At 39.2% G+C, this 22563-nt stretch overlaps 1 protein-coding gene across 1 annotated transcript; it reads right to left on the bottom strand.

The window, feature by feature from the left end:
- Positions 1 to 355: 355 nt before the first annotated feature.
- On the bottom strand, positions 356 to 20796 carry LOC140237407 (mitochondrial glutathione transporter SLC25A40-like). The gene is made up of 10 exons (XM_072317330.1): positions 19950 to 20796; positions 14292 to 14351; positions 13443 to 13585; positions 12467 to 12534; positions 11306 to 11442; positions 10039 to 10212; positions 9280 to 9389; positions 8476 to 8557; positions 5546 to 5629; positions 356 to 4627 (listed from the first exon to the last, which is right to left on the bottom strand). Exons 1-10 carry the CDS (start codon positions 20362 to 20364, stop codon positions 4512 to 4514), a joined length of 1389 nt encoding a protein of 462 aa, XP_072173431.1. The 5' UTR covers positions 20365 to 20796; the 3' UTR covers positions 356 to 4511.
- Positions 20797 to 22563: the final 1767 nt, after the last annotated feature.

Below are 22563 nucleotides of genomic sequence, written 5' to 3'. Positions count from 1 at the left end.
GTTCTTTTCTTCGTTGGATAATTACTGTTACTGCGCAAAGTTTATGAGGTGTTTTTTTTAAAGAATTTTTATGAATAGAAGATTTACATGTATATATATGTGTGTGTGTGTGTGTGTGTATGTGTGTGCGCGTGTGTGTGTGTATATATATATATATATATATATATACTTACAGATATTATAATCTTCCATTCATTGAAATCACTTTCTTTTTGACATGCTAATCACTCACTTGCGCTCAAGTCATCATGACTTGCGACGTTTCTATTTTGTTTTTTCTTCTTTTACTCTTTCCGAACAACCACAAACAGCAGCATGGAGACATTTAACATCAAACTACATGACTGGATTCACATTTAAAGATATACTTTTAATTCAGGCGGACAGGCATCATTACAAGGCATAATTTCTCAAAGAATTTTAAGTACGTGACCTTTGTTAAGCTTCGGATGGCAACTCATAATCATCAATCAACTGCAAATACTGGTTCGAGGTACACCTTACTGAAACAAACTCTGATATCTCGGATACTGAACAAGGTATGCATTTGCAAATGCATTGTAAATGCATTAAAAACTGTTTAATACCACAATAACGATGTAAATGGCAAAACAGAAAAAAAAGGTAAAAATATTTTAACATTTATATATATAATACAAAAAAAAAACAAAAAACAAACAACAAACAAACTCTCAGCCACCACACAGTTGCTGGTCACTTAATGGCTCGGTGCGTGGACGGTTTCACGCCTTTCTTGTTGAAAATTCTAGAATGACTTATTCTGGCGAACACCCCTGGGAAGACGGTCTTTGAGGCGAGTTGATATCCCATTGCAGATTAAATGGGCATGTTACATATAAATAGCTGAACATTATTCAGCCTACAATCACACAGGCAATCAACATACATTAGACTGGGGCAGTTATACTGTTTATCCAGTTTCCATTGTAAATATTACTAATTGCCCCTTTTTTTTTTGGACAGGGTGTCACTTTTTAAGCTGTAAAACTGTGGTACGGACATGCCTTGCTGTATTATAAAGACCGCCGTGATGTCCTTGTTAATGGTCATTGCCAGTTGCAGATGACCATGAGCCACTCAATAAAAACCATTTGGAAGGCGAGAGGGTGGCCACTATATCGGCCACTTGTGACTGGCACTTACACATCTTGGTTACTGTTTCCCTTTAATAGGTTTTCAGCCTCCGTTGGACGTGAAGCAACGTCTGTACATTGTAATATGCAGGGTCTCTATCATTCTGTCCCAAGCATACACCTGAAATTAATAAAGGCACTGTCTAGTAATGTTGCCAGTTTGTAATATTTGCGACACATGGTCCTACATATGCTACAAACAAGAGTGATATTGAGTAGGAATGACGCCACAAAGAAATTGCACTTGAAAATTAACATGCAAAATGCTTCAAACAGTTAAACTCCGCGAGTGAGCCAATTGACCATGCTAAAAATATTACACGAACAGTAGTGTCAGGAAAACAAAACTAAAAAAAAAAAATTCTGTAAATGGTTCATTAGCACAGGGATAATTATTTATCAAAACATCTCAGCTGTGACTACATTAAGTCGATCTCCATGCTTTTGTATATGTTCGAGTGTCTTTCCATCCACTTGAACATCAACACACACAACACAGTCAACTGAGTTTGACAATTTTTAAAAATCAAATCAAATTTACTTCAACTCGAGTTCTCATAAAGCATCCAAATGAAGAAAAAAAAAATTGGCAATGCCCTCTCTGAAGATGCATTTTGCTAAATTACCACAGGAATTCCTCATGCGTGGTACGATTTTAATCATGAATAAAATGAAACATCTCCTTCATGAAGAAAACCCAAAGAGACTGTGACAAATATCAACAAAACCTTGAGACTAAAATACTAGTCAAACTTCTACAGTGAGTCCTCATAATTATTATAAAGTGAAAATATCTCACCAGAAATGTTAAGAAATAATCCAAACTCAAGCATGAAACCTGGAAACAATTGATATTACAAAATAACTGATAATACATACAAAAACAACAACTCAAAAGTGAGACTGCACTGTATTTCATATACAGGTACAGTATTGTGCGTCTTAAAGACATGACAGAATTTCAGTATGTTGTGAGCGATTGCTTAGTGACAAGCTAGCACAATATTTCCAAACATAAGATTACACATTGCACATTAATCCTGTATTGGGGAGGACCTCTAAAATGGACACTGTTTTCTCTTCTTCTTTTTTTCAGGACAAAGAGTAACATAAGCTCAAAGTAATCACTCAAAAATCTGGAAAAAAAGTAATAGCACACTGAATTTGATACTGAGAAGGGTTGAAAGGAACTGCTGAAACATGGAATTAAACATTTTTACAGAACCTTAACATTGCTTGTAGATTTTGCTTAGTGCTAGTCATAAATCAGTCATTTTAAGTACACGTGTAGTTATCATCTGAAGCCAGTGACCAAAATGAAAGAATTTACACACAAAAAAAAATAGAAAGATCTTAAACCACTAATTTAATCTGGCATCTACCTACACAGCCTTCTTGTAACATTTGTGTTGATACATTATGTCAAGACAGCATATGTTAGACCTTTAACTCTACCCTCTGCAAAAAGCACCCTATACTGTATTACTACCCATCAAGATTTTAAAAGGATCAAGAAATGAACAATCTCTGATGCAGAAAGTAATCTGCAATATGTCTAAGAAACCATGAAAATGAAGATCAAAATTTTGGTAAACGCACCGCCAGCAGTGCAATTCCTGCTTTCCGGTACATTACTGTGAAAAACGAAATCTCACATTCTCTGTTCATACACACATACATGCCACTGATCATGAAGGTCACATTTGACATCTGTACAATACTTGGAGCAAACCTTTCTTCTATGTACAGAATCTTATGTGCAAAACATTTTTTTCTTTTTTTGTTTTTCAACACTTGTGGCATTTTATCACCATTCCTGCTGTTTCCACTGTTAAACATGGCAAAAATATGTTAGTAAATCAATATACAGAAACAAAAGTACTGGCACAGATCAATGTCCAGTTTCTGTAATGATGAGAAGTGAAATACAGTGTAACCACGGTTACTTCAATATCTATTTGCCTTCACAAACTGTTGTATTTGATCCACAAATAATAAGCCGTGAGACACACCATATCGTCTAGAACGAAATCTTCTCCTAACTCTGGCCATTCAATAACCCTGTATTACAACATGCCGTGATTGCGATAAAATCAAATCAAAATACATGCACTTTGTTTGAGCTTTTCAGGTGAATAGTGACATTCCAAAATCTGAACTTTCATTCTTTGGTCCACTGACCACATGATTGATTGTTCACTCACTCCAGCACACAGCACACTACCATCGACCCAGTTTTCAATAAAATTGTGCGTCAGTTTTTCCTTGAGTTTCTCCCTTTGGGTAACGTGGAAACACAATTTCCAGAAGTCAACCCAACATTATTGGGTGGGTCCATTCATCCACTCTCATAATCTACCAAAATTGCTGCCCTCACATTATACCATCAAAAGATGAGCAGTGTTTTAAATACATGTCCTTGCATCAAATCTCTTATAAGAGTTTGCAATTTGACGAGAACACCTTCACCTACTCTTCAAAACCTTACATAAGTTAGCAGTTAAGTGCCTTGTCATACTGTATCCACAATCAAAGTATGAGATAGCACAAAATATTAATAAAGTCACTGCCTCATTTGTGACCTTCTAATACTTCTTCTTTTTTTTAATTCCAGTAGATTATCCTCCAGATAGACCTCATTACTTGAGAAGTTGTCATACATTGCATTGGTAATGCACTCGGTGAAATTTTGATCCTAACTTATTGCTTATAAGGAATACACCACACAGCTGGACAGACATACAGACAATATGGGAAGCTATATTCTTCAGAGACACACATCAAAACCCTGCTTTTACACAGCTTTGGTTGAGAAAGTCAGTCACCTCACCCTCTCGTACGAAAAGATGCTGACGATAAGAGCAAAAATGAAAAGTTGAGCACCCACTTTCATCGCACGACAAAAGGCTGCCAACTCTATTGGCACTCTTAGAAGGTGGCCATAGTGGGAGGATGCTTGACTGCTCTCTCGCATCACAGCCAACATATTTCCCATGGATTAACAGATGCCATTTACGAAATTCCCTGAACCCGCAGCTCGGGCATGTGGAGCACAAGCAAAACTCGATTAAGCTGCCAACTGCCGCAACTCAACACTGTCTCTTTCCCAGTACAGATTCACCTCCCCCCACATGCCACTGGAGCTCAGTACATTCAAGCACTCTGCTGTATGTCACCAAAACTTTGAGAGAGGGCATTACTGTAGAGAGGACACAACAGATGAGCATCTTGTAACACACGCTGCTTATCAATTTACAGAACATTGTGTTGACTTGGCTGCAGTCTTTGTCTCATCGCATTTCTTTTTCAGAGATACAATCTTCCGTTATTACGATACTTCCTCCTTTGTACTGACGTTCAGGTGGGACTCATATTTTTCGTGTTGACGTCGCGGAAAACGTGAAGGATGAACTCGTAGCACGTAATCAATATTGCACTTGCAGGAGCCGACATGGCAACCCTTGGCACGACTCCTGCGCAAACAATGAAAATGAGTGACATCGTAAGCAAACTGACACAAAAATGCATAAAATAGAAGTAATAAGACTGATTATAAAAATGGCAAAGCTTCACTGTCATAGTGTAAGCCCTGGGTTGTCACATGAACAAGAACCACTCATGAACAAGAACCACTCATTAACAAGCCAGGACATACTACATGTACGTCCACACATACACATGCTATCAGCTGTCAGCATTGAGAGTACTGTCCAAGATTTTACTCCATCTCTGTTTGATACAAAAATTACCTCTTTCAATGAGCATATACTTCAATACTGACATATTATGGTTGACAACCACAGCCACAACAAACACCAAAATATTCACATGTTGGAAAGGAATCCAAAGTAGGACTGTAAGTAATCTGATTTCAGCCTTATGATTGTCAATAATGTAGTAATGGTTTTCAGTAATTGGTATTATCAAATCTTAGTATTTGTTGGTTATTGTATGCATCATGTCGAAATCTTTCCTCCAAACATGCTGTACTAGCCTTTCATATATGGTGCAATATATGAAAATGATTTTTTCTTTCTTTTTGTTGACACCCCAAAAATTGAAAAAGCAAAACAACAAACAAGCAAAGTATCACAAAATAGCACTGGGTCTGATGTCAGGCCAACATCAGGGGGGTGTTTCATCAACGCTTGTCAGCACCGACAACTGTCGGCGCTGACCAATTTCAGCAAAATCCTTGGTTTTGATTGGCTGAGATGCTCTGGTCACTGACTGTTACTATGGTGATTCAAGTTGTCAGCGCCAACAAACGTTGATGAAACACCCCCCAGGAATATCATACATGGTATATTTGTGTTAGGGGTTTCTGAAAGGAGGCATTATTAGAAGGAAAGGTGGGGAGCTTTGTGAAGGGCGTGTCCACCTCCACTCACCTGAGAAGAGAGCCGTGATGCCCGACTGCTTCTGAATTTGCATCATCATCCTGAGTGTATTCTGGCGAGTTGGACATGCTATTCCTGAGTGCATGGGAAGAAAATAGTGTGAACAGCCTTATCGTCACCATCATCACTTTCCTTAATAAGCAGAATCTATGTTGTTACATGGAATGTAACCCTTTAAAACTCTACTTGCAATGTGCACTGGCAATTTGATATTTGTTGAAGAAGTCACCAGGAACTTTTATATGTGCAAAAACACCCAGCACCCTTTCTTCCAAAATGTCAACCCCCCCTGCCCCCCCCCCCAAAAAAAAAAAAAAAATATATATATGGTTGCCAGTTGAGAACTTTTGATGATGAAGTTCTGTGGTCTGCATTTTTACTTGATATCTATTCTTACGATAATAACTCCCATGAACTGGTTGACTGTAACACAAGACAAGGGCTAGCCACCAGGGGACAAAAATAAAAGGGGGTAGGTCTCTGATGGGGTACCATCATGGCTGGGCCTCCTCCACTGACCATGACTGTGCTAAATAATTTAGCAAGGCTCAATCAATAACACTAGCATCACAGGATTAAAAGAAATTCCACTAAATGTCATTTTTCTACATGATAAGTACACATTCATTTGACTTGTTACTGACGTAAATGTGCACAGCGTAATAGTATTTTCCCGGCCTTCAAAAAGTAAGCCAAGCTAGCGCCCTTCCATTATGTTATGACAAAGAAAAATATGTTGAATTCTCTTTATATTTTCTCTACATTGTTTTCCTACTGTGACAACTCAAGCTGTTGCAGTTTTCTTATCCAGCGATGGCACTACAGAAACTTAGATTCACAAGTTTTGAATGAATTGTCTGATTTTGCTCAAACTTCACTGACTTTTTTTTTTTTTTTTTTTTTTGCATTCACTCTGTATTTGGGTTCTACGCCCCTTTAAAGGGATGGTACAGTTTTTCCTTGAGATAGGGATTCAGGTTTCAAACTTTTTTTTGTGTGAAATAATGAGAAACCTCTTTAAAAATGTGAAAGAGCATACAATTCTAAAAGGAATTCACAGTTTATGTGATGAAAATTGGTTTTGAAATGGCAGAGCTATCCAAAAATGGTCCTAATCAAAGGTGTTATCAAAGGTATTATCAGGACCACTTTGTTTTACTTTGTTTTAGGATATCTCAGCTATTTCAATAGCGATGTTCATCAAATTAATTTTGAATTCTATATCAGAATTATATGCTCTTTATCATCTCATAAGTGGTTTTTAATTATCTTGGAAAAAGTTAAAATCTTAATCCCTCAACCAAAACTATGCCATCCCTTTAATCTCTGTACATAATATACGTCCCATCTACGGATGACAAAGACAAAATGATACCACCAGAGTAAGATGCTGCTGGTCGTCAACTAAGGCTTTCAATGGCAGTTGTGTGAAGCCACACTCATTCTAACCAAGCTGAAGTGTCACACTCTACTTCTGTACATATTTTGTTTTCTTTAGTTGTCTTTGACGCGGTATGAAACCTTTCCTCTTTTGCATTTTTTACAGACAGGCTTGGCCAATACAGTGGACTCCCGTTATAAACAAGTCCTCGGGACCAGCAGTTTTCTTTCGTTACATCGAAATTTCGTTATGACCAAGCAAATAAACAACTAGAAATATCGCTAAGGCGACTGGTATGCCTCCGCCATAATGCACGATTCTCCTAATAGGTCTATAGTACATGTAGAAAATGTGTGATTACATTTTCACAAAATTGGCAAAATATTAAAATGACCAGTTTGTCACAAATGTGTTGAATGTTCACCTTCTTTGACCCATGTTTAATTGGATGAATAGGAGAGCATGTACTTGGGGATTTAAGGACTTTAACTTGACTTTGACCCATTCATAAGTTTATGCGCTGAGTAATTTTCAAGGTATGGAGAAAAAGTGCAATTTCTATAATGAAAAGTTAATTGTTACCATTTTCATCTGGCCTTTGACCCTAAAATTCATAGGATAATCACTGTCAGGCACAACATGCATAAATATGCAGTAAGTTTCAAGATAACTTGAGCCACTTCTGAGATATGGAGGAAAAAGTTAGTTCAGCACTTTCTCTTGATCTTTGACCTTTTGACCTTTGAGGCAAACAAAAAAAAGAAGAAAAAAGAAAGCTTCCAGAGAATCTCTATTAGGTTATACATGCATACACCAAGTGTAAGAAAAAAAAAGAATCCTGCTGGCATTGCATAAATTCAAGGGAAATAGTAAAATTTTGAAGTGTTGCCCCTGACCTTTGACCCCTGACCTTTGACCCATGAACCCTAAATTCTCTAGAAATTCACTGCCAGTCAGTACATGTATATATACTATGTTCCATGAAGATACCTTGAACAATTTCCAATATACAGAGAAAAAAAGTTAAGTTTTAATATTTTTACTTGACCTTTTGACCTTTCACCTTTGACCTCAGACCCCAAACTTTCACCAAAGAATCTTAATTGGGTAATACATGTATACACTAAGTTTCAAGAAAATATCTTCAGGCATTGCATAGATATGGTGGAAATAGTGAAATTTTATGTATTTGATCTTGACCTTTTGACCTTTGACCTTGAGCATGCGCACCCAAAAGTTGATAGGCACAACTTCACCCCCTAATACACATACATGCCAAGTTTCATTAGGATACCTCAAAAGGTTTTTTAGTTACGCTGTCCACAAAATTCATTACAGACGGAAGGACGGACGGAAGGACGGACGGACGGACAACCCGAAAACATAATGCCTCCGGCACCACTTCGTGGCGGAGGCATAAAAACAAACAAAGCGGATAATGTTGCAGCCTGAACTTTTACCTTGTTTGTAACCAGAATTTTATGTCGTGGCAGGTCATTAACAGATTGTATGTAAAGTTTACGATGCCCACTCTGTATACCTTTGTGTCTTGCTGCATCACCGATAGCAATCTGCTTGTTTGTCTTCACTACATCAAAGGGGGTGGTGACGATGGCCGCCATCTACGGGAAATTCAGAAATGAGATAAGAGAGATGACAGGAAAGGCCCACATAAACGGAACACGAACAAGGTCAGATCGTATATCGCTTGCTTTAAAGCAAAGCACACTTCCACACAACAGGTTTCTACAATAGCTGAGCTGCTTGTACTCTCATGGATTCTATGATGCTGATTTCTTGATCTATCTTCCTATACACCATACTGTACTGTTTTCCAAGATCCACATATATGAGCTGAATAAGGAACAACTAGCTCCACTTATGCTTGCGTCACTGTACCGTGAGGTAGGCCACCATTTTTAACTGAAAATCAAATTGGCATTGCCAGTTCTAAGAATCTGCATGACCCCAACAAAACTGGCCTGTCTCTTTGGGTTGCATTTCATCCCACAATGATCACAGAATCTGCCATATCAACATGCTACAAATTACTGGTACTTTGATGACTCTTCAAGAGTTCTCCAGTTTATGTTGATAATGAAACTCAGTGTGGCAGTGTTAACTTGTAAGAGGTGTGTAGGGATGCATCACTGTTTCTGAGCTGTGACATGCCACCTTTCTAACAGCCACCATTATTTTCACTGCATCTGAATATCTTTGCAATGAATGCAGCACTGGCTGTAATTTCTTCACAATGAGTTCTGCAGTGTCATTTCATGGTTTTCAATGAATCTATCAAGTTTTCTAGTTCCTAGAGTATACAAATGAGTACATAAGTGCTCACCACTCCTGATGCTGCACCTGCCCAGAATGTCATGCTGACCGTTGCCTCGGCAACATCCCACATTCTCATCAACTGGGTCTTCAAGAGTTCATAGTTGCTCCAATACAGAGCTTGGGGGGAAAAATGTAAAAGGGATAAACATACACTTTTTGGGGAAAGACAGAGAGACAGACCATGCATAATAAGCATTACAACAAAGAAGACTCCTACGCTATGTTCAACACGTAGTATATTTTGAGTGTCGTAACTGTGAATTTTCATTCTTCTATCAAAACAAATATACACTGTATTTCTCTCCCTCACTCGCACTGACACACTATTTTATGTAAGACTTGTTTAATTTCACCTTGCCTGAATCTATTTGCACAGAACTTGTCACATCCTGCAAATTAATTATAGTCCAGTTCATGGACAGTCACTCACTGATCTACATGTAGTCTGGTGTGAAGCTTTTTCACACAAAATTATTTTCCAGTCCTTTCCCTCTTGTTGATTCTCACAACATAACCTGATTATAATTTCTGGAGGATATGCTTTTAATAAAGTGAAAGCAGAAGAATATAACTCCTGAAAGATGTTGCTCTTGATAGCTGTTTATCACTGTCATTACCATTTTAATCATTATCATCACATCACTATTCATATCCGTATATCATCATCATCATCATTTACTTTGAAGTATTTTCAGTGTTACTATCACAACCAGTATTATCCACTCTCTGCAGGGCACCCAGTCCAACTTTGACGAGACTGACTCACCAGCATAGGGCACATCGCGCAGGATGGTGGCCCCCAGGCCCCGCCAGAGAGAAAACAGACCCTCTGCCTGGTAGCCTGCCCGGAGGCAGCGGCCAAGTTCCACGTAGGTCATGCTCTGGGATTGCAGCTTGGTGCGCACCAGGTCCATGGGGCTGACCACTGTCACCGCCATGGCTGGCAGGAGAAATAGCAACAATATCATTCACATATTCTACTCCTGAGCCATGCATGACATAAACTGTAAAAAGCAAGGCTTTTCTCTTCCAGCCTTTCAATTGAAACTACCAGCATTACTTCTAGGTATACTGATTTATGAAACTGCATACATATCTTGAGGATGGCAGATTTCTATGTATACCTGCAGTGCATCTTGAACAACAACCAGGTTAAGTTTCTGCTAACCACTTTTCACTGCTGCTGTACAATTTTATTCAATCCATGCGGCACTTTAAACGGCACAGCCCAGATTTAGTGGGACAGGAAGTCATGGCAGGAACTCGTAGACTAAAGAAGGAAGGTGAAACCGGGGTAAACTGCACACAGGCAAGGTGGCACACATCATAGAAAATGTGTATACCCTTAGGCATGAAAATGGGTAGGTTTGAATGTACCACTTCCTCTCCCCCACCACCCTATCCCACCCCCATCACCAAATTCCTGTTTCTGTAAATCTTCTCATGTTACAGGGCTGCCCCTCCCCCCCAACCATCAATAACTTATTGCTTGCAAAGTTGTCCCGCTTTCAAAGCTGTCCTCTGAAAACATGAACGTCTGTGTAAATCTGTCATATCTACCTTCTTCATCTTGATATTACTGATGTTGTTGCCATTGCATGTGAGGATCAAAGTCCAAAAGTGCTCAAATACCACATGGGGTGAACAGGTGGTGCTAAATCTAGTGGGTGCACTCATGATGACACCAACATGTACAGTATGTATGTGTTATGATACAAAGTCACTGGGGGGGGGGGGGGCACAAAATATTATTGCACACTAAGTATCAAATATCACAACATATCATATTGACACCTACAGCAAAAACATGATTACAGCCTGTCTCCTTATTACTAAAGCTCGCTTTTATTTTCCTGTATATCAAAAGAGTGACACAAGTCAACATCAGCTGGTTTCATTATTGTGTGCAAAGTGGATTTGAATTACAGCTGTGCTGCAGCCTGCTTTGAATAGAATGCCAACAAAGATAACACGGGGGGGGGGGGGGGGGGGGGGGAGATATATGTCTCAACACGTAGATATGATCAGCTTACTTCTAGCACATCCACTGGCCAGAATGGTGACTAGAACACTGTGGATATTGCTTGCTTCCCAGGAGTGGAATCCCAGACGGTTCTTCATGCTGTCGTAGACGGAGAAGTAGATTATGTTGGCCGGAATGCGCATCACGCTGTTAGGAGAAACATCAGAGAATAAGGCAGGCGGTCAAAATTTAGTTGATGTCGTTTACTGGCAAAGGGGAAAGGGGGCAGTGACCCTTCTGTACCTCTCACACAGAAGCAAAAGCGGGGGAGGGGAGCAATATCCCTTGCACAATTACCAGTATTACACTTCCTGCACTTTGCATATCAGCACATCAGGGCCCTGTTTTATGAAGAGTTAAAATCGATTATGAAGTTGATTTCTATCATACAGTAAGTCTATGGCAGCCTGTGTGTCAAGGAAATTTAATATCGATAATCTTTTGATAAAACGGGGCCCCGATGGGCATTGCTTTTTTACTTGATCAGCCATGAATGCATGAATCAAACTTAACATGAATTCAACCATTTCATTTTTATTTTGATTGTTATCTTTTGCCGAGTGAGTGTACTTTTAGACATTTCTTTTACTGTCACTATCAAAAAATAAGACCGCATGTCCAATCTGCATTACCATTAACACCCAACTGAAAATAACCTGTCACCTACGTACTGCTGAATTAGCAGTGGCACTACTGATACCAACCATGCTGAAGCCATTTTGTGGCAATGACACAATCATACTGCAACAAGTGCCCACTATCTCACCTCTCATTTATTCTCACTTGGCCATGCAATATGCCTTCCCAGAGGCTAATAAATTATTAAGGTTGAAGTGGATCTCCATGTATACATTTGTACAGTTAAAAACATTGGTATCCCAGTCACCACAGGAAGATGAGTACTGTATACGCCAAATATTTCATGAGGTTTTTAGGTTTTTATTTTCGCGAATTTTGTAAGTCGGGTGCTTTTCGCGAAATTAAAGACATGCGAAATATTGACTCTGATCCTGACGTGAATGTGACGTACGCGTGTACAGTTCTCCGTTCGGTACAGGACTCTACGACCGTGAATTTAACCACTCGCGAAATCGTTGGGAATTCCCGATTCGCGAAAATTTAGACTCGCGAAATATATGGCGTATATAGTATAATGTTTGTATGTACTCACAGGGTGGCTGGCAGGCCACTCCATAACTTCTTCAAGCCTTCTCTTCGGATGATGGCACCAAATGCATCCTGCAATACCAAGAGACATTGTTACATGCCATCATACAGGAGTCCACTCAGGCATGGGGTGATAGAGATCTAAATGCCCCTTTTCATTTCTTTTTTTTTTTTTTTTTAAGATTTAAGTGGCTTTCTAGTGAGGATGACTGTTACAAAAAATGAATAAGTACTGCCATAGAATCTTAACTGCTCTAAGGACTTCATTGCTTTCCTACCAACAAGAACTGGTTCAAAGCCAGCTTACATGTAAGATTACAAATTACCGATGTACACACCCACAATACATGTACATGTACTTCATTCACCATACATAAGCCTGGCATGCAACTACTAAAATACTCGATCATTATCTGAATTGACTTCACTATCAGCTATGTTAGCTCCCCCCCCCCCCAACATGTAGTTTTACAATCTCCTCTGCTGTCAAATAGTGTGATAAAACAATGGGGATGCAAATGTTTTCTGATATAAAGGGATGCTATAGCAGGTGGGTGGCTGCAGTTGGTCTGGGTTGATTCAGCTTGAAAATCCACCCAACCTAAAATCAGTTTGTGGGATCCTTTCCAAATTATACAGAAGTATCTTTTAATCCTACAAAGACACAAAATAAGGAATGAATTATTTGGGCAAAAGATCAAAAATATGACAAAAGAGGAAAAAGTGAGATTAATTATTTTATTATTTGACCCTCACGAACAGTTTGAGCAAACTACTCGGTATAAATAAGGAATATTACATATTTTCAAGTGCTCATGCAGACCCTTTTTTTCCCGCAAAAAGAAATTATGAAGTACATGCAATACTCTGAGTGCTTAGACACATTTCCTTCTGTATTTTTATGCATACAGTGCATGTTTCTGCAGAAAATATTTGCATACCCTCGAGAAATCGCTGCTCCAGCCCTACGCCTTGCTTACCATTGTGCCATTAAGCCTGGTCCCGGAGGCTGACGGTGTCCGATTTCCACTTCTCCATGACGTAGAGCAGAAGGTACGACATGTTCCATTCACTGACGGATTTTTCGACTGCGACACTCGTGGCATCCCTCTTGGCTGCAGGTCTAGATGCATCAAATGTATATATAGGGAACTATAAGAATGAAGCAAATCTGGAGAAATTTTCAAAAATTTCTGGTTATACGTTACACTTGAATGGGCTGGCTTAAGTCATATGTTGTTATCATTATTCAGCGAGGATCATGAATGTGTCTTCCTTGATATTCTAGCTGGCCCGGACGTTTTATTTCTGCCAGTATTTGTTTGATTTACTCTACGCCGAATATTTCGCGAGGTTTTTATTTTTGCGAATTTCATGAGTCAGCTGCTATTCGCGAAATTAAAAACGTGAAAATATTGACTGTGATACTGATATGGATGTGACGTACATGTACACATTTCTCCTCTCAGTACAGGAATCCACGATCGCGAATTTAACCACTCGCGAAATCGTCGGGAAGTCTCGATTCACGAAAATTTAGACTCGCGAAGTATATGGCGTATACAGTATCTGTCTGTCTGTTTGCCATATCAATCAAATAGTTATAGAAGAATTTTACAGATCTAGTTTTTTGGTGCCAGTAAAAGGCACAGGTGATTACTTTTTGGTGGTGATCTGGATCATGTTCAGGAGCAAGGATCTGCTCAAGGAAGCATGCATGGTTCTATGGCAAAACAGCCCTATGGCCTTGAGGGCAATATAATGCCTTTCTCAGTGCTTATTTTTTTTTCTTTAACATAAGAATTGAAGGATTAAAGTAAACAACTTACCTCTGACTGGCAGCTTGTACTGGGATTGAAGACGAACCCGAACAACATCCAAAGGGGTCACTGAAAGACAAACGAGTGCAAAGATCAAGTTGATCAATTGGCGACATCTCAATCAATATGATTTGGAGAGAGAAGAGGAAAATGTTGAACAGACTTCAGGGAAATTTCATCACATGGTATTACTATTATCTTACCTTGTAGGGAAACAGACAATTAGAGTTAATGGAAGTACATAAGTGGAATTTGGGGGGAAAGACCAAAAACAGACATATGCAGAAAATTATGAAAATTAAAAGTTAGTCAGAAAATGAGCAAAGAAAGTGGGATTTCATCGGGATTCGAACCCGAGACCTCCGGATTGCTAGCCCGGTGCTCTACCGACTAAGCTACAGAATGCCCTAGTTCAGTGTTCATCCCAGAAACTCTAAATTCTCAATGACAGAGTATGCTAAATTGGATGAACCTTTTTTCTCCTGAAATGCAATCAGTGTAGATTTGATCAAAACCAGCTTTTCAAAATGGTTTTGATGACTCTAATTTACTTGTGAACCAAAGAAAAAAAAATCAACCTAGACAAACTTACTATTGGTAGATTACAAAACACTTCTTACCTTATCACTTACATCAAGTCTGAAAAGCAAGGTATTTTTCATGCTTCAATGAGTAAAGACATACTTCATTTCAGTGGGTTTTTTTTTTCCTTCTATTACACAGTACAACTGATTTAACCCTTTCTCTATTTTAGTTGCAGGTCTGTGTTGATGTGAGATGAGGAATCTGATTTCAAGGAGCTTGAAGCTCAAGTATTAAACTAAACCCTCTTGATGAAAATAGATTTAGTTTAAAGGTAGTCTTATATCGGCCTACTGGAGAGGAAGAACTATTTGCCAAATGAAAAGCTTACCAAACACACATGTACAACAGTCTCACATGGGGTATACTACTTCGTAAAGAATGACCAATACAACATTCATAGTACTACTTTTAATACATATGTACAGATGTACTTGAAAATGATGTAATGTAGAGCCTTTTTACTTATGTGCCCACCCCCCCCCCCCCCCCCGAGTGCCATTGTTCACTGACATTGTTCAATATTTTATTAACCTGCTCCTTTTGGGAAGTGGGTATACCACTATTATCGGGTTATTATTTTGTGGGGACTTGTGTCATCTCATCTAATAGATCATGCAAACTGGGTTACCTGAGCCCCAAAATGTAAACAAAGGTGTCTACATTCATGACTTAATTTCATGTTTATTTGTATTATATACTGAGTATAAAAATGACTGTAATCAAAGACTAGAGTGTCTGCTATCAATTTTTTTTTTCATGTAGGCCATAAACACACAAATGTATGGATACACTTGACAAAGCCTTCCTGCATCTACAATGTATGCACGTGCAGTGGTGCTGAGAACGATAGCCAACCATATTCGTTGTCCAGTGTTGGCTGGAAAAAGGAGAGAGACAGGACGGCCTTGCCTGACCACTGGACAAAAGCTGGTCACTTGTGGTCACGTTGCCTTACACACGGCCACATAATGCTCCACGCTGTCCTTGCCTAAAGATCTATTTGCTAGCCCCACTCACACAGTCTTTGTCACCGAGACCCTGCATGAATCAGATCTGCTTTCACAGTCCAATTAATCAATAGATCTCATTGCTCATTGCTTGGTTCAAGTGTCAAGAATTATTGTATCACACAAAGCCAGCTCATTATATGAGCATTATTTTTAGCCCATGTTTGTTTCCTGTATAGTAGGTGAAGATCATACTTGTATAATTTGCAAACTACAGCGTATATCACACTGGGCTAAGTATGATCATTCCGCTACAGAGAAAGAATAATATTGGATGGATCATCACCACAATACCACAATGTGCAAAGGGTTGTGCAACTCTTCTATCTTTAACATGTTTTCATTTCTTCTCCTTCTCCATACATTTTAATTGCCACACATGACTGTGTCAGACAGATCATGCCTTTCCCCCTATTCTGCAATACAATCAAGGATGGTATTACTTCAAAAGAAGTCTGCAGGGTAAGACTATAATATTTTCATACATGTGTATTTTTTTTTCAAAGAGGGGGGGGGGGGGCAGAGAAGGGAAGGAAGGATTACTTTCACTTTTTCCCCCTGCACTTGACCTAGAAGCATGGAGGCATGTGATGGCAACTGGCCCCCACAAGACTATTAATACCACCTCCTATAGTCTCAGAGGTCACTGCCACAGAATACACCACAGCAAATTGTACCAGAAATGAAAAGGCAACCAATCAGTATTCGTCTGGCCAGCAAAACCACGACCTCTTGGCGATCACCCCATGACCACAGCTTGAGACAGATAGAATGGGGTAGTTGCACAGTGAGCACGCTGTAGTGATGATGTACTGGGGTGTACGCACATTTTACACCTTAGTTTCAATGTTGCATTTTATACATATTTCTGGACAGATATAAACTTCACGTTCACACATCTTTGATACATTTATGGAAAGTATAAAATTTAATCACCTTGACCAATTTCTTTTTTCCTTTATTGGGCAAATGTCTTTGACATGGAATCATTAACAATCTGCTTAATTAGTTTGAAAAGAAGAGGCAATTTCATCGCTGGAAGCCAACTTTCTATCCGGATCAAGAACTGTTTCTATCAGCCTTCTAAAAGTCCCTACAAATCATTACAACATGTTTAGCACACTACATGAGTTGTCTCTACGATCTATCTTTATGCAACTTCTGGGAGAGGTAATGCAGAGGCTGCTACTGGCAACTGAATTTGTATTAACGTGCAAGTGTATTTCTGACTGATAAAATACTTGGTGAGCTCCTATACAGTATGTCCCGAAAAAAATTACAACGCGGCCTTCCGCAATGATATCTTTAAAAATGGTGAATGAATCTTAATAAAAATTCAGGGTATGAGACTATAACTCATTGCCAACATCTTACAGAAAACCCCATTCGATTTGCTTCAGTGGTCAAAGGGAAATACGGAATTTTGTAGAGAATATCGGGAATCTCTTCTGTCCAAGTTCTGTCTATTGTTCACACACAAGATTATCGAAATGCTAAACTCGGAAGAATCCGATTCATGACATGCTTTACAACAATCCACATTTCTCTGTGACCGCTTAACCAAACTGAATGGGGTTTTCTGCAAAATAGAGCTAAGATGTTAAGTCTGAAGTAGCACATACACAGGTTGATCATAATAGGTGTTATCAATTCGAAAATCTGATTGTAATTTTTGGGGCGACTTACTGCAGTATGTCCCCAAAAAAATTACAATAAGATTTTCGCATTGATAATGCCCAATATGATTAAATTTTTCAAATGCTACTTCAGGGTCTTGAAATATAACATTTTAGCTCTATTTTGCAGAAATCCCCATTCGATTTGGTTAAGCGGTCACAGAGAAATGTGGATTGTTGTAAAGCATGTCATGAATCAGATTCCTCCGAGTTTAGCATTTCGATGATCTTGTGTGTGAACAATAGACAGAACTTGGACAGAAGAGATTCCCGACATCCTCTACAAAATTCCGTATTTCTCTTTGACCACTGAAGCAAATCGAATGGGGTTTTCTGTAAGATGTGGGCAATGAGTTATAGTTTCATACCCTGAATTTGTATTTAGATTGATTCACTATTTTTAAAGATATCATTGCGGAGGGCCCCGTTGTAATTTTTTTTGGACATACTGTAGATAGAAAAGGCAAACACATTACACACATGATACAAAATAAGTGCATATTAAGCGCTTAACCTGTTAAGGATGAGCTGATTTTGTGAATATTAACATGCATTTCCCACAGACACCTGCCCAAGTACACTCAGGACTCATCTTTAAAGGGTTTTAATAGAGCACTTGTGCACATACAGTTTTATCGAATAAACACACATTTCGATTTAAAATGTTGTCAAAATTTTGTCAAATCTTATTTCATTCTCAAACTGTTTACTCATGAACAGCAAGACATGGTAGGATTAGAAATCATGGTTAAGGCTGATTGATATAATAATTAGGAAATCATACACAATATTTCCCACTGCTACATGATGATATCTCACACACTGCATACCAGACAGTATGTGAAAACATTAATTGTCCCTCCCATTATAAGTCAATGATCACAGAATATAGTGAAGTGTAGTCATCAAATTTGAACAGAGTTCAAACTTTTAAGTTATGATTTGATCAATTGGCAGAATTTATGCTTGAGAATGTTGTCACGTTTAATCAAAGAGGTGGGATAAGGATGGCTGGCAGATTTTGGTGAAGTCTCCTAATATTGAATGAGAGATGCAATGATGTGAATGTCAGCAAATCATTGACCCGTTGAGGACGAGTCCCGAGTATACTCGGGCAGGTGGTCTATGGGAAATGCGTGTTGTAGCAAAATCAGTCCGTCAGAAGACATAGACTTGCTTCACAGGTGTGTACATACAGGTCCCAGTTGTTCTGTGCTTCTCAACCCACGGACCAAGATTTCAATTTTCAGCTGAATAACTTACTACTAAAATAATAATGATAATAATGATAATGATAATAATAATAATATTAATGAAATATAAAATAAAAAAAGTATGAGCAATGGCAAGAAGCATTGACCCTTACCTTGTACAGAATCATAGGACTATCTATTTATATGCTTCTAATACCAATACTTAAGGAATCAACTGTGAAGTAAATATGAGAAGACTGAAAGTACAGGTATCATGATTGATATACTGTAATTCAAATGAATTAAACTTAAATAAACAATTTTGCAATACCGCATCGGAAGTCATGCTAGGCGACGACCCTGTCCACATTTCAACGAACTCATTTTATTCCTTGATCTCTCAATATATTTCCTTTCTTCATCATCCTTCTGTCTACTTCTTAAATATTACAACAGTTGGTGGCTGGTTAACTGCGACCAGCAGCGTAATGGGGCTGCGGACTGTAGCATTCAGGATCATGACAGGGTAGTATCGCGGACAAATATCAACTTAAAATCAAAAAAATGTCTTCAATTTGAAGACTTACCAGTGAAGTTAAAGTATTGACAACAGGGTTCGTGCAAAGTTTGGTTCTGTCAATCAGTCCCTTTCTGTTCGAATTGATGACTTAATGTGACTCGGTCGAGAGGAACCTAGGAGAGCTACACTGAATTGACGGCCAGCGCATGCGCACACAGACATCTTATCCAGTCAATGGATTTGAAATTTGTGCATGTGATGTGTGCGCATGTGCTGGCCGTCAATTCAGTGTAGCTCTCCCAGGTTCCTGTCGACCGAGTCACATTAAGTCATCAATTTGAACAGAAAGGGACTAGACCTATTGACAGAACCAAATGTTGCACAAACCCTGTTGTCAATACTTCAACTTCACTGGTAAGTCTTCAAATTGAAGAAATTTTACGATTTTAAGTTGATATTTGTCCGCGATACTACCCTGTCATGATCCTGAATGCTACAGTCCACAGCCCCATTACACTATGCGTATGGGGCTGGTCGCAGCGCAGTAGTGGCTGGTCTGAAGACCCAGAAGTAAACATGTACAAGACCCCTGTAGATAAAGTATAGCTTTTATGCATTCAAGTTCAACATCCTTAAAAAATTGAAATAAAGTTAGATTTATTGGGTATAAACATGTATATACTCACTGACAAGCGTCATGAAGACTGTCCCAATACCCGATGCAATAGACCTCTGGACGGGAGTGACCCCAACCTCATCAGGGTGGACACCATGATGATGGCTATGACTCTTTGACCCGTCCACACTGTCGTGTCCTTGGCCTCGGGTGGTCAGTCCTACGGGCGACCGCTCCTCTTTCCTCCATGCCTGCCCTGCTGGCTCTGAGATCCTGCCCTTTGAAAACGGATCCCCGAACACAGTTGCCCGAATGTTCGTCACGGAATCTCCAGCTGTCGAAGGCTTGCTACCAAACAATGGAACTTTGTGCAAGTGCAAATGTGGTACGCTGGCAGCCGCGAAGTTGCGTGGAATCTGGTTCGAAAATGCGGGCGACGACGGCATTTTTGTAGTAGGAAATGTGCCTTGAACCGAACGACACATTGGAAAAAGAAACTGTTCCACTTTAGCTGCGTAGGCTGTAAAACATTTGGGAAAACATAAACATTCCCCTACAAAGTCCACTCACCATTAATACAGCATTACTCTCTAGAAGTACTAGAGACAGTCACGACTCATCCACAACGTCATCCCAGCTCAGCACAGCTTAGCGTCTCGTCTCGACCAGCCCGTTGCAGTCTGTAACTTATAACAACACTTTCTTCCTTCAGCTCGGATAGACGCTAGACCGAATGTCCTGTTGACGGATTTCCATTAAAAATACGTGAAATTACCGTTGATTGAGTCTCTCATTGCCGTTTTGCACGAGGCAAAACGGCTCTCAAAGCCACGAACATACTATTCCATTCTCATCCGATGACGTACTGATGTTTTCCTCGATATTCACGCAGTGTTTTGCAAAGTTGCTGCGCTTCTGTGAAGTGCATGGGCCGTAGAGTCATACGGAACATGCTGCTGCACACGTAGGCACACGCGCACACACGAGGACTTGTTTACATCGCGAGATACATTACGTCGTCCCTGGATATCAAGGTCAGTCTGTAAGTAAGGCGCAGGCGCAGAATGAAACGGGCCCTCTCTGTGACGCCATTCAAAACATTGCTCTGAACTTCACCTTTTGGGGTGGGGATAAACAAGAGGGACAAGTCAAACTAAAACGATAGGGATGTTAACGATGTCAGTACACAGTAAGAACATCCTTGTAAAAAAGCTTGCTCATATTAGGGTAAAAATATGCTACAGATTTGTAGAAAGTTGCTCCCTTACATTCGATTTCGAGTAAATAGGTCTATATGAAATGACATGAGCGTGAAGCTGAAAAGGGTTCAAGCATCCCACGGCGTATTCAACCACGAGTCCGGTGTAGAAGCCGAATGCCTTGTTTATTTTAAGGGAATCAGCCTCGATAGGCTTCATATAGCCTTTTCTGATCCCTCACGTACCATACGTGGTATATTTTTATCTTCTGTTTGTCTTGTAAACGTAATGTATCTTTAGCACGAGGAATAAAATGAATTGCATTAAAGAAAGTACCTCATGAGGTTATCGTATTTCAAATGCATGTCAGAGAAATTTGATTCTTCTTTTGGTACATGGTTTTATTTTCAAGTTTTGTCATGAAATAGAATCTGTGATTAAACCTATCTCAATATTTATACTCATTCTGATTCTATAGGCCTACAGCTAGCGTATTGGCTGTATAATGGACATATACCTACGCACTTCCATACATATACGGCCGGTACGTAACTCGTACAATGTCATGTGCAATACAGTACCGGTACGTAGACATTATTAACACACATAGGCCTACTTATTACCAAACACTGCATATTATTACTGTACATACATAGTAACAGACATACATTAGTCATGCTTAGGCCTATAAGACAGTACGTGGCATTACGTACGAATGTGATTATCCGTTTCAAACAGGACAGGATGTCTAACCATACCCACCGAATGACCGAACTTAGTCAGCACTGATTATTATAGCTGTCAACAGTATTCGACCAATTAAATTGCCCTAGGCCATCGACCATCAGCGCCGAATATTATGCACGAGCTTCATCCAAGGTGCTACACATAAGCGCTTGCCCGATTGCCCGACCGGGGCAAGTGTCTTTGAACAATGAGAAAAAAAAAATGTTTTGAAGTCACATTCTTTCACCCCCCCCCCCCCACAAACCCACAAAGTCAACTAAACAGAGGCTAAAATTTAAGAGAATGACCGTTTGAGCATTGATGCAACGCACTTTAATTTTCTTTTTGTTTCAGCAGCTGCAACTTTCAAACACTTTAGTGAAGTAGCCCCAATGCAATGCAACCCCAACACTCATGGAACCAAGTAGTTTACTCCAATGTGTATAAAAGCATAATTTACCATTTGCAGATGAAACAAAAACCCAGTATTAGTGCTCTAAAATAGTTCTGAAAATTTAATGTGAGTTAGGGATAGAAACACACCATTGTAAAAATTTGAATCCGCGAATCGACGTTAAGTATCAATTACGAAAAATAGTTATAATGAGAATGCTTCCAGACTAAACCGTCTACAGTTATGGTTTATTGAGAAAAATGTTGATATCTCCTTATATTTTAGGCTTTATTGTAAAAATTTGATATGGCAGGATGTTTTGTGATTCAACAGACCAACACTATTATGCATCAAAATGTTATATC

This window comes from Diadema setosum, chromosome 14 (genome assembly GCF_964275005.1).
Source record: "Diadema setosum chromosome 14, eeDiaSeto1, whole genome shotgun sequence".
Classification (NCBI taxonomy): domain Eukaryota; kingdom Metazoa; phylum Echinodermata; class Echinoidea; order Diadematoida; family Diadematidae; genus Diadema; species Diadema setosum.
Note: the sequence above shows the minus strand (reverse complement) of the source record. Positions and strands in the feature narration are given on the sequence as shown.

Excerpts from the sequence above, each read along its gene's own strand:
- LOC140237407 (XM_072317330.1), bottom strand. The coding sequence starts at position 20,364 with ATGTGTCGTTCGGTTCAAGGCACATTTCCTACTACAAAAATGCCGTCG. Across the intron at positions 12,535-13,442 it reads CCAGGCTTAATGGCACAATG|GATGCATTTGGTGCCATCAT; the intron begins GTAAGCAAGGCG and ends TTGGTATTGCAG. Across the intron at positions 8,558-9,279 it reads CAGGTGCAGCATCAGGAGTG|ATGGCGGCCATCGTCACCAC; the intron begins GTGAGCACTTAT and ends AATTTCCCGTAG.